This window comes from Diabrotica undecimpunctata, chromosome 8 (genome assembly GCF_040954645.1).
Source record: "Diabrotica undecimpunctata isolate CICGRU chromosome 8, icDiaUnde3, whole genome shotgun sequence".
Lineage (NCBI taxonomy): Eukaryota > Metazoa > Arthropoda > Insecta > Coleoptera > Chrysomelidae > Diabrotica > Diabrotica undecimpunctata.
The window spans coordinates 64,744,904-64,760,839 of NC_092810.1; the positions used below are offsets into that span (position 1 = coordinate 64,744,904).

Sequence of the window (15,936 nt, forward strand, 5' to 3'; positions counted from 1 at the left end):
AAAATAATAATGATGCAAAATTAATGTCCAAACAGAATTTGTAAAATTATAATTAACTAATGAAAAAAAAATTCAATCAATTTGAAAGTTAAAAAAAAATATTGAAAATATCTAAGTACAAAGTAAATTTCAAAACTTAAAAAATTGATAATTCCACTATTAAATTGATTTTTATTAATAATTATTTGTAAAATGTTAAAGGAATTCTACAAATTGAATTTTACCTATTGATAAATAGAAATAATATATTTTGTATTTGATTATTAATGTAATAATAAATCAAATTTTTCTTATATCTGAACAACCATTATTTATGCAATATAAATTTAAAAACCTTTTTATTGTAATAAAAAATAAGTAAAATTACTATTTGTTATACCAAAAATATTTAATAGTTAACATTATAAAATTACTTTAATTTAATAAAATATCAAATATCAAAGATTTATTCAATTAAAAATTAATTCGTAAAATATTTATATTTAAGAAAAAAATGTGATTTGTAAAGTAAATATGACTTTAGTTTGAAAAAAAAAACATTATCATAATATCATTTTAAAACTACAAAATATTCTATAAAAGATTCAGACGATGACGTAGAGTTTTATCAAATGTTTTAGAAAAGTTTTTCTAATTTTTTTTTCTTATCGTAAAAATCGTTTGAAAATTTTTGGAAAAAAATCATGGTATAACTTACAGAAAATCGAAAGGATTCTATAAATTAGATTTTACCTCAAAAAATTACGAAAATTTTCATTTACGGAAATTTTTTTGGAAAATTTTGAGGAAAACTCTACTTGACGCTTCTCAGAATAGTAACAGAAGTGAGCATACAAATTTTCAAATCAATCGGTATAAAAATATCATAATAAAATCAGTTTGAAAATTGTTACCGAGACCTAAAATGGGCAGGCAAGTGGTACATTTGACCCCGTTTTATGGCTCTCTGTACCAACCCAGCTGACCGCCCTTTTGGATTTAGAGTTTTTAGGGGCTAAATAATGAGCCATGAAAATGGCGGACATATTACTTATCGTTAATTTTTCCCCAAAAAATTGCAATTTCACCCCTGTCCGCCACCCCTTATGTATCTTGGTTATACCAAGATCTTACTCTGGGCAAATTTTCAGCCATATTATCGATCGTTAATTTTTCTGAAAAAAATTACAACTTCATCCCTGTATAGCCACCCCCTGTACCACGAGGGGCGTCCGTCTGTAAGGCAAAGTCTTAACCCAGTTACAATGAATATATTCCAATAGAGAAATGTCATATTACTGATCAGTTCAAAATTGCGGCTCTATCTCTTGGACTATAAGGAAGCGATAAGTGGTTTGACAGCATAATAACTGCTTGTGTAGTCTAGTTTTCACTGTGATTCTAGGCAACCTATTTGGGTGGAGTTTTGACTTGTTCTTGAATGAATTCAGAATCCAGCAGCCCGCTGAAGTATTGGATTTTTATAATATAATTATTTGACAACCTTTTGTTGGCCAACCACCTAGAGCGGAGTTGAGCCGAAATACATTGATTTCGTATGTTCCGTTTTAAATTCGTTCAATCTGTATACTGAAAACTTCGATTAATAGACATTCAAGATTACAAAACAATATTAATCATAGTTGAATTAATGAAGTGAAAAAATTAAGAATCTAGGGGATATTCATGTCCAAAAGTATAATAATTATAGCTTAGGCTTTAAATATTACTTATTTAAATTATTACTTACACTATAAGAAACCTTGAAAATGTTCTTAGTATTAATCTTTACGGTTTATTAAAATTAAAAATAAATATACCTGATAAGTTTTCTTTTCGTCTTATAGCCTTTAACACCGAGGTAAACATAGACCACAAAATAAATATCTAACCAGTACAAAGAAAAAACACTATTATTATTAGTCCTTAAACATATTTCCCGAGCCACCTGAACCTTAGCAACAAAAACAGTTATTATATAATGCTTTCCACTGGCCTCAATCAATTTAATCAGAACCAAACAGGAAAAAATCCTAAAAATAACTTCCGCCTGACGTAACCTTAATACTGACATAATTTGTTTCAGCTGAATAATCTAACGAAAACAAACATGCCATGAAACTTCCCTGTAACGGGGTAATTTGCTCATCAACACATTTATAGCCTAACTTTAAGGCTGAGTGGAAAAAACAAGGATGTATAAAAAAGAATTTTCTTTGATAACGATAAAAATAGATAAATATGTATCTATATTAAAAGAATTAAATTTTACAAGAGTAAGATTTAATAAAATATTTATTTCTTTTCAATCTTTAAATTGCCAAATCGGTATTGATCTCAGTTTTTCAGATATCGTTCTCTAAATTTCTTCTTTTGAAAGCTCCTCTTGTTAAGCCGCGTTTTACATTTTATATTGTCTTTTTCAGCTTCATACATTTTACTACCATATGGTAGATACGTCATAATTCACTCTACCTTTATTTCTTGGTGAGGTTATAGGCCAGTAAAGCAAAAAAAGCTGAAAAAACAAGTTTTTGAAGGTTCTAAATCCTTTATGACAAATCCTTGAAGAAGTACAGCTGATTTTGTTTTGCTGATGTTAAACAATCATAAAAAGAGAAACAATTAATTTTTGCCTGTTCAATATTTCTTATACATTTTACAGTAAAATGGTTCAAATACAAGTTGTAAATCTTAAAAATTTGCGACTTTCTAAATTAAAATACGTAAACAATTGACCGAGATAATTGCAAAAAAAAAACATTATTTTTGCAGTAATTTATAAATGTTAACCTTCGTCTTTCCACGTCGGTAAAATTACGTGGAGTCCCATGTGGGTTCCATTTGTACCCCAGAGAAAAAAATGAGTATATTTAATTTTTATTATAAGAAAATGAAATAAATCTTAAATTAACACATTTTTATTACATCAAAGGGTATATCGAACAAAAAAATAATTTTCATCATTTAATTAAATTAACTGTAGGAATAAAAAATAAATCTTAGGACCGAAACCTAGTCTAAAGTTTCTTGGCATCGGGTGCAAATTACTTCCTTGATATGGTGTTCTGCACATACAAAATTTTTACACTGCTTACAAAATTGTTTTGATTTACGATATTTATTACGACTATATAAGTAGCAACGTCCACTTGAAGATCGTTCACAGGCTGCTTCCATTTGCATCTTCACCAGCGCCAACTCTGGAACGACATATTGTATGTACTGCTTCAACGTCTTACTCAATCGTACTCCCTCATTATATCGCCTGGTAATATTTTCTTTTACTAAAGCTTCTCCTAGATTTAGTAAAAAATTACGTCTATCATCTTATTCTCTAGATGAATCCGGGTACTTGATACACCATAAGATGTAAGCGTTCAGGCCAGAAATATCCAATATTTGACCAAACACTGCCATTGGCCATCGGTTGCATATCCTACGAGCAGAGTATTGCTTTACCATCTTATCTGTGGTATCTATTTCGTTCGATGTTCTGTTATTAGAGTTGCGGCATGCGTGTAGTAATTTGCAAAGCCACCGATAATACAGATAACACAGATTCCCACACGGGGTACGAATGTACCACAAGCCGATCATAATTTATTTGTTTTTAATTTGAAACATCGTTACTGATTTTATGAATAGGATATTATTTGCAATATCCTAATGGACAGAAAATAAAATTAGCCAAACGAAACAGGCGCTAATTTCAAAAATATTACAAAAAATGTGTATCTGGGGTACGAACCCGGTACCCCACCCGGGAAGACGAAGGTTAATCGCTTTGTTTTTTGCATAACGACATATAATATATCTACTTGAAATTATGGCAATTAATGAATTATTGATGTCTAAATCGCAGATAGATCGACCAAATAGTTTGTAAGTTATTCAATTTGTTTATCTCGGAGAGCGATTATTTAAACTGTACTTGCGATTCGAAAATAGATTTTTTGAGCCTTAACTTTTAAGATATATTAAAGAAATTTAAACATTTCATCAAAATTGTTATCAAAAAACCCTTTGAAAAAGGGCTGACTTTTTACCTTATAAACATTGATAATAACCTTCATATTTTTTATGCTATGCGCTTGTAAGTAGGCTCACTGAAAGATGATGAAAAAACACAATCTTAAAAATAACCTTTGACCAATAGGAACCAAGATGGCGATTCTTCTTCTTAAAATCATCTTTCCATTGTTTATTATCATTGAGAGATGAAAATTGAACAGATTGTAAACGAAGATCTAAATTTTATGATCCATTTTATAGATGGCATATACCGTGGTGTAAAAAGGGGAACCCGTTATAAGCAAGCGGTTACCCCTAAAAAGTTGCTTAGAAACGGAACATACCGACTAAATTTTTATTTTGCATTTGCACTGCACCAAACCTTTTATATTCGATTCTATATATTTTTTTAAGTTCAAATGTATTTTTTTTTGGTTTGCAAATAGACCGGAAATTGGTATTATTAACAAATAACCTATAACAAAAAAAAAACAATTTCCCGAATCACTTCGAGTAAAAGACGTATTTCATCAAAGTAAATAGTTTTTCTCTTGGTAATTTTTCAAAAAAAGCTTTCTTTTCGAGTTATTTGCAATTTTTTGTTAAAAAATGGCTTAACTAGTGATTTTGGGATTTTTTTTCTAAAAAACTACTAAATGAATTACAATTCTACAAAAAACTTTATAATCTTTAAACCTTCACGTATAAGTAAAAATATTTTGACAAGAATAAGTGGTTTCTATCTTTATCACTGCGACCGTACACACTTATTATAATATACAGCGATAGATCGAAATATTTGGTTCCATACTTTGAGGAAGATGGAATCCATTTATCCTTGTCAAAATATTCCTGCTTGTACTTAAAGGCTTGAAGATTATAAATCTTTTTTAGAATTGCAATTTATGTAGTGGTTTTTTGAGAAAAAAATCCCAAAAATCACTAATTAAGGTATTTTGTCAACAAAAAATTGCAAATATCTCGAAAAGGATGTATTTTTCGAAAAATTACCAAGAAAAAAACATATTTATTTCGATGAGATACGCCTAAAAAAGTTATTTGTTAATATCAATCTTCGGACCACTTGGAAAAATAAAAAAAATAAATTTGAACTTAAAAAAGAAATGAAAGACAAAAAAAAATTGGTCAGTTTATTCTCTGCTCATCGGAGTAAATCGCTCGCCTATTAAAGTGATGGTATGTACTCGTAAAATACCGCCTGTTCGAGCTCCGTTTTTTTTTTAGAATAGAACTTCAAATTGGAGCGCGCAACAAAAATTTGCAATATCTCGGTTTCTGTGGCACGCAGAAGATTGATTTTTTTAAATTGCGGTAGCCCGATAAAATAAAAAGAACTGTGTTATTTTTACCTCTCGGAAAAGTAGGAAAATTCCTGAAAATCAATTAGTTAAATTTCTCCATAAAAAAGACGAATTTAACTATTTATTCAATTTGAAGTTCCATTCTAAAAAAACGTAACTCGAAAAGTTCTACCCTCTAGTTCTATACTTTAACGTGGTGGTATTTTACGAGTACCTACGATCACTATAACCGGATATAACTTTTTACACCTTCTCTGTATATATGTCATCTATAAATTGGATCATACAATCTAGATCTTCACTTATAATCTGTTTTCAGTTCGAATGTTAATTAACAACGAAAATTTGATTTTAAGAAAAAAACGTTATCTTAGTTCCTATTGGCCATAGCAAGGTTTTTTAAAGATTGTCTTCTTTCACGATATTTTCAGTGAGCCTACTTACAAGCGCGTGACATAAAAAATATCAAAGTTATCATAAATGTTTATAAGCTAAAAAAGTTAGCCCTTTTTCAAACGGTTTATTTAATAACAATTTTGATAAAATGTTGGATTTTTTTAATATAACTTAAAATTTAAGCCTCAAACAACCGATTGCGATCTGCTAAATTGTTTATAAATCGCTCTGCTTTATAAACACATTGAATAATTTACAAACTATTTGGTCAATCTTAGCACACTTCAATAACTCATTAATTTCCATAATTTTAAGTAATTATATTATACGACATTATTCAAAAAACAAAATTATTAACATTTACAAATTACTGCAACAAAAAGGGCTTTTGCAATTAACCATTATAAATTTGAACCATTTTTCTTTTCCTCGCTTATTCTTCCCAGAAACTTAATACTGAGCGATTCTGATATTGGCCACATCTAGACTTTCTCTAATATACACTCCTTTGTTCCAATTCCCTTTCAGTATTTCATCCTACCACATTATCAACATATTTTAAGCACCAAGGAAGATCTCTGTGAAGTTTTCCTTTTATCTAATCCAGCAGTAATAAGAATTGATAAGAACTAAGTAGTGATACCTGATGCAATACTTCCTTTACATGAAATTTATCAGTCTCCCCTAGAAAAGTCCTAAAATTGCTACTCCCTGGGAATTCTTATTCAGTATTCACCATAGAGCACATTCCCAAGATATACCTACTAACCATATATTTCATCAAGATCAATAAATAAGATATGAACATTTGTTGTATGTTTTAAATGGGAACGTATTACTTTCCATCAATCGACCCGAAAGAACTTTTGTGGATCAGCGCTTGTAATGAAATTTGTACCTATTGCTTATCAGTCTTGTTTTTCACGTAAACGTCTACCTATTACTCCTTCCGTACTTTAATGTATGCTAAGTAATTTCATGAGGTACAAAGATACAGCTTCTCCACACATATGGGATTTGTTTCATTTTCATAATTCTATTAAACAAACCTGTTAACCAACGTAGTTGTATCTATCCTCCGGCTATCCAAACTTCTTCAGGGATATCATTTTCCTTGTTTTATTTGTAGTATTGCTTAAGCAACTTCCTCTTTTATTATTTTCGTACGATTGTTGTTACTGATACTTCTGCTTTTTGTCAAATTATTCGTTTTATAAATTATTAAAGAATATTTGTTCCGTCTCATTATAATTTAGTTAATATATTTTTTTTATTTAATTATAACAAAAACAAAACATTTTCACTAAAAAAAAATTCGATCATTTTTTGACCATAACTTCAAAATTAATGTGTACGTTAAGGGGTTAATTCAAATATTATAATGTTAACAAATATAAAAATTGAAGGTTAGGCAACACACATTACGTCAATAATTCCTATTAAAACTTTTTAAAGCGACATTTTAATGTGATAAGACTGTTTTTTAGGCTCTATCCCCAAATCATTTTCATCAATTCTTCTGAGAATTTTCATTTTTGTAGGTTCTAGCTTTATTTCCAAGTAAAGGTCATTAAAATATTATTCAATATAATATCAGAGAACAAAATACAGGGAACATACATAGAACCAAAAACAAACGCATACCTGCTGTACAATAAAAATGTCACACGTTAGTAGGGCTTATTATTCTTGAAAGTGATATATCAGAAATGCAATACCGAAAATTCAATTCTACCGCACAATAGCACTGGTTTATGCAAAATTCACCCATTTAAAAAGTCCAAAGTTTGAGCTACATAGCAAGGGCCAGATTATTGGTTTAAAAACATTAAAAAGATGTGAAAAGACAGAAGATAAGTTAAAAAGAATTCGTCCTAAATGGGAAATTAAAAAAAAATTGTAGAAAATTTGATTTAAATGTAGCTATATACAGCATACTTGTATCAAGACTATCACCAAAGATAATTTGAAAAGCAATAAAATATTTTCAATAATAATTTATACTTTTGTTAAACTTCATAACATCTAACAACCCTTGTAAATAACTAATAATACGTAAATATGTAACTTTTAAATAACCCAAGTTTACGTTAAAAATTCTAATAGCCTTAATAAACTGCGTCGTTAGAATATTACTAAGAGGATTAACATTTTACAAATTCCCCCGATATTAATGAAAATATTCATTTGGCAAAAAGGAAAAGGGCGAACCTTGACCTTTAGTGGCGCACGACCGCGACCGATGACGAATGGCCCGTAATGGTGCAATCTATGAATTAACACAGCTGACTATTATCCGCACTGCGCACAAGATCACTGATTTCTCGTTTCTCCTTCCAGATATGTACCTACTACGTTTCGTCAAAATTATTTATCTGTTCAGAGAGGGAATTAGCATATTTGTTTAAAGGTTTATCGATAAGGACTGTAAAGGTACATTCACAAATATAGTGCCTTGACTTATGCGTAATTTTGTTAACCGGTAAATCAAGCGATAAACAAGGGTTTAAGAACGAAAGGCTCCAGCTTTGAACTTTTAAAGGGGCCGGGCTAAGCCCTAGGACCGTACCGAGTTATAAAATCATTTAGGCACATGAACATACAAAATTGAAGAAATAAAAGCGTATTAAATATTAATTTACAAAATTAGAATACAGCTATACAAAAATATTAATTTCGTGAGGTCAGTGTCACTACCATTATCATCTGCTAAATTAATTACAATACTTTGAAAATTATCTGAAGATAGGAATTTTCAACTTTTTCTATATGTGCAATTGCATTTTCCCACCTGCTAATATTAATATTTTGTACTTATTAAAAAGTTGTATTACAGAAGCGCTTAGAGTAGGAGTAACATTTTTCCTCCTAATGCCAGATTTTAATTGATTCTACATTGTGTTCTATAGGATTAAACATACAAGAATATGGTGGCAGTATTATAATTATATGACCCATACCTTCTGCATACTTAACACAAACATATTCTTTTTTTTTTATAGATAATGTCTAGAATTTGCAATAAATCCTTTTTCGTACGTGTTTCTTCAAAATAAACAAAATTATTTAATTGTCTACTATGATAAGACGCATTGTCCATAACAACTACACTGTTTGGTGGTGTATTTGGTATTAATTTATTTTTAAACCAGTATTCAAATACCTCCACGGTTATGTTTTGGTGATATTCGACCCAAGATTCACCAATACTTTTGGCAGATAAAATCAAAGCCTTTGGAACCAGCCCGTCTACTCATCCGGAATGAAATATGGAATACCGTGTGGGTATCCACTATGTTCGCCAACTTTTCCCGCTTGGCAATCCTGCAACTTCTTCAATAAATACGACATGCGCTCCTCTACATGAAACACATCCCTTTCTCGTGCCTTCCACAATTTTTAACGAACCTTTGAGTGAACGTCACCTAGACACCATTAGTTGCTAGTGCAGCATGTGCTTGCATTTATTTCATTATCTTCTCGAAGACTATAGAAGCCCTCCTCGTTTTTGGGAATCTGACATTTACAAAAAAAGACGTTCGAATCCATTGGTGTTGGAACTCAAATCTCAGGAATTAAGTAGCCATTATAAATCATGCTAATGTCTTCATCCAATTTTGAATATTTGTATAATTTGGTTCTACCATCAATACAAAAAAAAAAGACATAAAATTTCGAAGAGCCATATATTTAGCTACGGGTGATAATTTTGCAAGCCTGCAATACTTATTTAAAATCTCAAAACAGGCAAGCAGCAAATTTATCCCAGAAGTCTCTCAAGCTATTATCAATGGACTGAAAGACAATGTCATCATCATCATCATCATCATCCAGCCTCAAGAGTCCACTGCTGAACATAGGCCTCTTCCTCATGTTTCCAACCCCGTCTATCTTGCGCCGCTCTCATCCAGTTTTTATCGAGTCTTCTGAAAGACAATGTGAAGGTAAGAAATGCTTTATTAATAATAGGTTTCACACAAATAACAAAAATTATGTAAAAAGTATAACAAAACTTAGTCATTGACATCGAAAGAATCCGTACTGTAACTCACTTGGACTGCCTTGACAAATATCAAATTAAGAGGTACTCGCTGTGTTGTACTACGATTCCCTTAAAATGCCTTGACCAATATCAGCTTGAGAGGTACTAAGTGTTGATGGTGAATGTGCTGATGAATAAATCGGATTCAGTGTAGCTGTTTTTGGTCGTGTTGTATAATAATTATGGGACTGACTTGTGTAGTAACCACATTGTTCATTATTGCTAAAGTATCCTCTCTCTCTTCGAAACCCCGAAAGCAGAATTTTCATTTTATCTTATATTTGCCCCGATATGTCCATACCTCTTTCGATTTCGACTCGAGCGTTTCTTTTCATTTTTTTTTAATTCTCATCCTGGGGATCCCTCAGCACAGTATAGTTTCGTTACAACCCGATTAGAGTTAAATATTTTTCTTACGACCTCTCTATTTAATCGAGCGTGGAGCGTGATATACGATACGTATGAAATTCGTAACATCTTGCTCGCGTCCACGAACAGACTGAGCTCGCCTTTGTGTTCGCCTAATTTACCGCCACCTATTGGAGCTTAAAACTAAGCAATATACTGTGGCGAAAGTATCCACTATGTGGAACAGTCGTTGGTTCGCAAACATAGTGGATACCCAACATTTTTACGCGTTTCCTTTATTGGAAAACGCGTGTTCGCTCTTGCCAAATCAATCGTTTGATGAGTGTCGTGGGTGTCGAATCACGTCTCATCTGTGTAAATAATTGAATTATTTTTTCTCCGGTACTGTTTTCGTTTTCGTTAAATATTGTTTTTTCTTAAACTTAAATCTTATGCGAGGCACATACTTTAACAAACTTGTTCTACCGCACTTAATTCCAGTTCTGCAATTAAGAAAATTGTCTAATGTTCGGCGTCGGCACCAATTCTTCTTTATACGTAGCGTAAGATTTTACGGCGAATTATGTCTTCATCAGCACTATCATACTACCTAGAAACACCAGTCACTTTTTTTAGTTTTTGGATGTACTGGATTATTAATTTTTCTAACATGCATTTTTCTAATGCTCCAGTTTAACTCAAGTGTCTATTGGATAAAGTTAAAAAAAAAGAGAAGCCTCTTCTAAATGACAATTTTCAAGGGCCGGCAGGTTGAAGAGGAGCTTCGTCTATGCTATCTTTATTACAATTCCGGACGACACATTGTAACAATATTTCGCCAAATATCACAACTTCTAACAACTTGTTCACCTAAAGACTATTTTGCAACTGGTTGTTTTTCATGTAGGTATGACGCACATTGTATTTTATGACATACAACATATAAAAATTAAAGATTAATCTTTAAACACTAATTCGCTGAGTAAAATTAATCCTGATAACAAGGTAGCCAAATTAAAAATTTTAAGTAGTTAACCAAGTTCGAATTCTTAGAATTTAGGACCTTAAACATTTGAAGAATTATTTTATTAGGATTTAAGTCGGTTCTGATAACTTACAAATTTTCAACCATCATTTTTAAGAGACTGTTAAGATAATGAAGGCACTATATTTGTGAACGCTCTTGACTAAACAGTATGAACACAGGACTGCAGTTCCGTTAATTAGGAAAACTTCATACCTTGGACTTCTAATGTAACATAGAGAGAATGGATGTTAGAGAATCGCCCATATAATCTCAAGATAGTAAAATTATACACTTTAAACTTTCTTTTATCATAAAACAATGATACCTCTGATTGGGGTGCACTTAATATTTTTTGCAAATCAAAGCAGGCAGTTACAACTGTTGCTGTATCCTTAGAAACCTCTCTATCACGATTTTTGGCTTCACGTGCAACACATTTGTTTGTAATATCTCTCTCTCTTTCTCTTCAATGCTGAACTCCCGGAGGGAGTTTAGTGGTCATCGTGATGTTGTGTATTGTCCGTCTCCAAAGATCTCTGCCTCTGGTCAACTCATGCATAGGTCTTTTGCATATGCCTGTAATTTGATTGGTCCATCTTGTTAGAGATCTTCCTCGTGGCCTTCTGTCTTTCCTTGGGTAATAAGTCTTTTCATATTTTCTGTGTCTGCTGTCATAACATGTCCAAAGTATTTTAATTTTTGGAGATTAACTTTGTTGAATAGCCGTAACTTTTAGCTCATTGGGAATATTCTTCTCCAACAGAACATTTCAGTGGCGTCCTTTCTTCTTTCCGCTTGTCATAGGGTCCTAGATTCACGTCCGTATGTTTGCAATATGTAAAGCATATTCTTTTTCTATTTGGTCTTTCTCTGCTTTAGTTGTTATGTAGATTACAAGTGAGATAGATTTTTTTGGTGCAAAAAGCCGATATTAAACTCAGTATTGACTATGTGTCTATACTGACTTTTTGGTGCCTGGCTTATCGCATGGGTGATTCTCTAACATCCATTCTTTATACTCTCTATGAGAATCACCCATGTAATCTATAATTTCTATTAAAACTTTAAGTAATATTAGAAGAAAAGAGAAGTATAGGCATACAGAAAAAACCATGCTGCTTAACACAAGGAAGTGGACCACAACATAGGAAACCAACTAATTTACCAATCTCAGGACAAACAAAAATTTGCCATATTGTCGCGACCTTCAAACGTGAAGGCACTTAAGATAAAATTTTACCATTGCTGTATTGTTCATAATATTTTATTCATTTGTTCGAAAAATTGTCTTATTAATTATTATTCTTGTTTAGCCGATATTTTTTTAATCCTATGTAAATTGTAAACCAAAACATAAAAATGGGAGTATAACCATTAATTTTAACAGAATTCCAACTAAAACGTTAACTATATATCCAACAAAGGATTGTAATATGTATGACTTATAGCAATTAAGGCGTCTGTTTGCAGTCTGTTATTAGTAGCAATGTCAAATCGATCATGTATTGTTAAAATAAATTCTATTCGATTGAAAAAAGAACGTTGTGCCTAGATCTTTCACAATTATTATTGATAAATGAATATACTCACTAGTATAAATAAAATTTTATTCTCTAATAAACCTTCTCGTAAATGACCGTTTTGGTGTGTAATTTTCCTTGTCACGACGGATGTGCTTAAAAATTTGGATTTAGGTTCCTATTACCCTGTACTTTACTTTTGGTCTCGAAACCAGAGTTTTGGTTCTAGAGTTTTTTCACTAAACCATTCTTTTTAATTTATTTGCGAGTAAAAATGTTCATTTTTCAAAATCAAAACCACGTTTTCAGAAGGCATTTCACAAATAACTCAAAAAGTAAGTATTTTATCGAAAAAAATATTTTTAACAGAAATGTAGGTTATAAAAAAAAAAAATTGTGAACGTATAAAGTCTGTAGATCTAGTAGAAGCAGAGTTATAGCTCATGATAAGTATGTAGGTTCTTATTTGTCAAATTCAAAAACAAATATTTCAACGTGACATAACCACCATAATGAAGCACTTTTCGGAGAAACTCATCAAAACTTTTTGAAAGTAAAGTAGAAAAAAGGCTTTATTTTTTTTTTAATATTCTAGCAACAAAACTAAGCGAGTTAGCTCAAAATAAAGTTGATCATTTTTTTTTGGTAAAAACATCGTGAAGATCACTCCTAATTAGCACCCCAAATTAAAATAATCATTACCGCTTTACAATTTACTTATTTTTGAAAAAAATTGGTTGTAAAGTAATTTTTTTTTAATTTAAATGCCTTTTTTTCAAGATACCTTAAAAATTATTAGTAATATGAAAAACCTTAAAAAGTAAAAAAATATAATAATATAGCTTTTGCTTTTCTAAACATTTTGGTTTTTTTTTGTTTTTCTGTAAGACAAAAGTTGGTTGAAATATGGCTGTTTAAAGTTTGCATACACTCGTGATAGTGACTCGTTCAAGCCGTTTCAATTACAACCCTTTCAAAAATAACAGTTAAAAATGAATTTAAATGATCTTATTGCCCTTAAAAACCCTACAAAATGGTTTTTTAGTACTTCATAGTATGTGTAAAAAACAATCACATATTTTAGGAGATGTCAGAACGCGAATACTGGAGCATTTTAAGATACACACTGAGGCACAGACATACTTTCACCCATCTTTACAAACTAATAAAAGTTGGTTTTAACTTTATATTATTATAATTAAAATAAATTTATAACATTTTGCTAAAAAAAAATAATTGTATTTATAGTTTCTATAAAAAAATACTACAACTATTCGAATTTTTTCGCAAGGCGTGTTTTTTTTTATACTGGTAGAATTATGTGGTAAAATATTAAAACTGTATAAAAGGAAAGACAGTTAAGATTTGATTTCACGTATAGTGCGTCTGTGTATCCGCTTATACGTAACCCTAAATTCACCCTAAACGGGATCTTCAGAGAGGCTATTCACAAACGCTCTAAACGTGAAAACAATCTTTCCTGTCATAGTAGAAGCAACACTAAAATGGATACGATCTGGACGCAATAGCGACATCTGATAAATAAATCCGTAAACTAATTTTCGAAAACCAAATTTAGATTTCTGCTTTAATCTGTGCCTTCTAAGAATTGTAAGGCAAACCAGACGTTGATAAAGATGTAATTAGAGACACGGGGAATCTAAAATTATATTCCACAACATATCTCCTCCACTAAGCAAAAATCATTAGCGAATTCGTTTCTCGTACTCATAAAGAGTATATCGAAATAAAAGGAAAGACAGTTAAGATTTGATTTCACGTATAGTGCGTCTGTGTATCCGCTTATACGTATTTCACCCTAAACGGGATCTTCGGAGGGCTGGTTTTCACACCTAAAAAATAAAAAGCAACCAACGGAACAAGTCCAAAAGTGAAGTGGAGGGTAAGTAGAACCTAAATCCAAATTTTCATGCAAATTGGTGGTGACACAAAAAATTATACGGTATTGCCGTATTTCACGTTCATTTACTGGCCTATAATGAATTTATAGATATTAAATTATGTTTTTTTTTAAATATAAATTATAGCACATTTGCGATATAAATATTTTTGCACAATTTTATATCATTTGAGTGATTAGTCATAGATACGCGAACGTTCTGTTGCATTTTTTGTCTATGTATTTAACATTACGATGCACGACCTATTTAAAATAAACATGAGTACACAACGGTTGTCTATTAGAACCAAAGATGGAAGACTGATATTTGCTTTTATTATTAAATTTGATACAAAAAGTTTCTATTCTCAATTATTATTACATTTGTTTTATCCTTTTTTTATACAGGGCAAATAAACCAGAGTAGCACAAACTTTATTTCTCTACCAATTCATAGATGGAGCTTTAAGTATAGTTCTGACATTAATATTTTAAATATTTGAAAACCCAGTGGCCTATTGAGTTTTAGACCAGTCTGATTTTCAAGCAAAGTTAAGAGTACACAACGAGCATTAGTACGCATTAGTAAAAACACAGAAGAAATCGAAATTAAATGAGAGGTTAGACAGGGATGTGTACTGTCACTACTTCTCTTCAATTCATACTCTTGAGGAAGAAACTGCTGGAATAAAGGTCAATGGAACACGAATTAACAACATTAGTTATGCAATTGATAGTGTTATTTTGTTATTTCATCAGTAAACATCCAAGTAGCCACACTCGGATTACTGACCAGGGTATTTTAATGATTCAGACACGTTGACTGGGTCTTCAAAAATACCCTTCTTTCACGTGTCTAGGATTGTGTTTATTCCTGACATTTCATCAGCAACTGCGGCAAAGATTATCAAAGGCAATGCGGCAGCGGACTTAGTTCCTGTCGTTTAATGGTCACCAGTGAGCAACAGCAGGTGTTGCCTAATGTAGATATGAAAAGTTGAAGTATGAAAATATACTTTGTGTTGTGTGAATTATATTTTTTTGGAGGACAAAGCAGGGCAAGAATCACAGACTGCTTTGGAAACCACAATATGAATGTCTCTTTTTGACCATCTAACATAACTTTCATAAAATGAAACAGACTAAGAAACAACCCACAACGGACATTACATAAACTTAAAGCTAAAATAGAGCTTATTAGGAATTAATTTATTCCCGAACACGGTACACATTTTGTATAGGTACTGTGTCTAGTAAGGCTATACCTCTATAGTTGTCACACTTCAGTTTGTCTCCTTTTTTATGCAGAGGGCATATGCGGGCCTCATACCACTTCGATGGCATTATTTCCTTTTCGCATACTTGCACTAGTAGCTGATATATTTTTC

General features: G+C 31.3%; 1 protein-coding gene across 7 annotated transcripts in view; it reads right to left on the reverse strand.

Annotated features, from left to right (window-relative positions):
• trc (Serine/threonine-protein kinase tricornered) overlaps positions 1 to 15,936 on the reverse strand; it is a 427,668-nt gene that overhangs the window by 139,538 nt on the left and 272,194 nt on the right. The window contains exon 1 of one of the 7 annotated variants that reach the window (XM_072540413.1): positions 1,800 to 1,946. The exons of the other annotated variants lie outside the window; for them this stretch is intronic. Within the exon in view, the coding sequence (XP_072396514.1) occupies positions 1,800 to 1,848 (49 nt within the window). The 5' untranslated portion in view covers positions 1,849 to 1,946. Of the gene's footprint in view, positions 1 to 1,799; positions 1,947 to 15,936 lie in introns of those variants that run through there. 7 annotated transcript variants of the gene reach the window in all.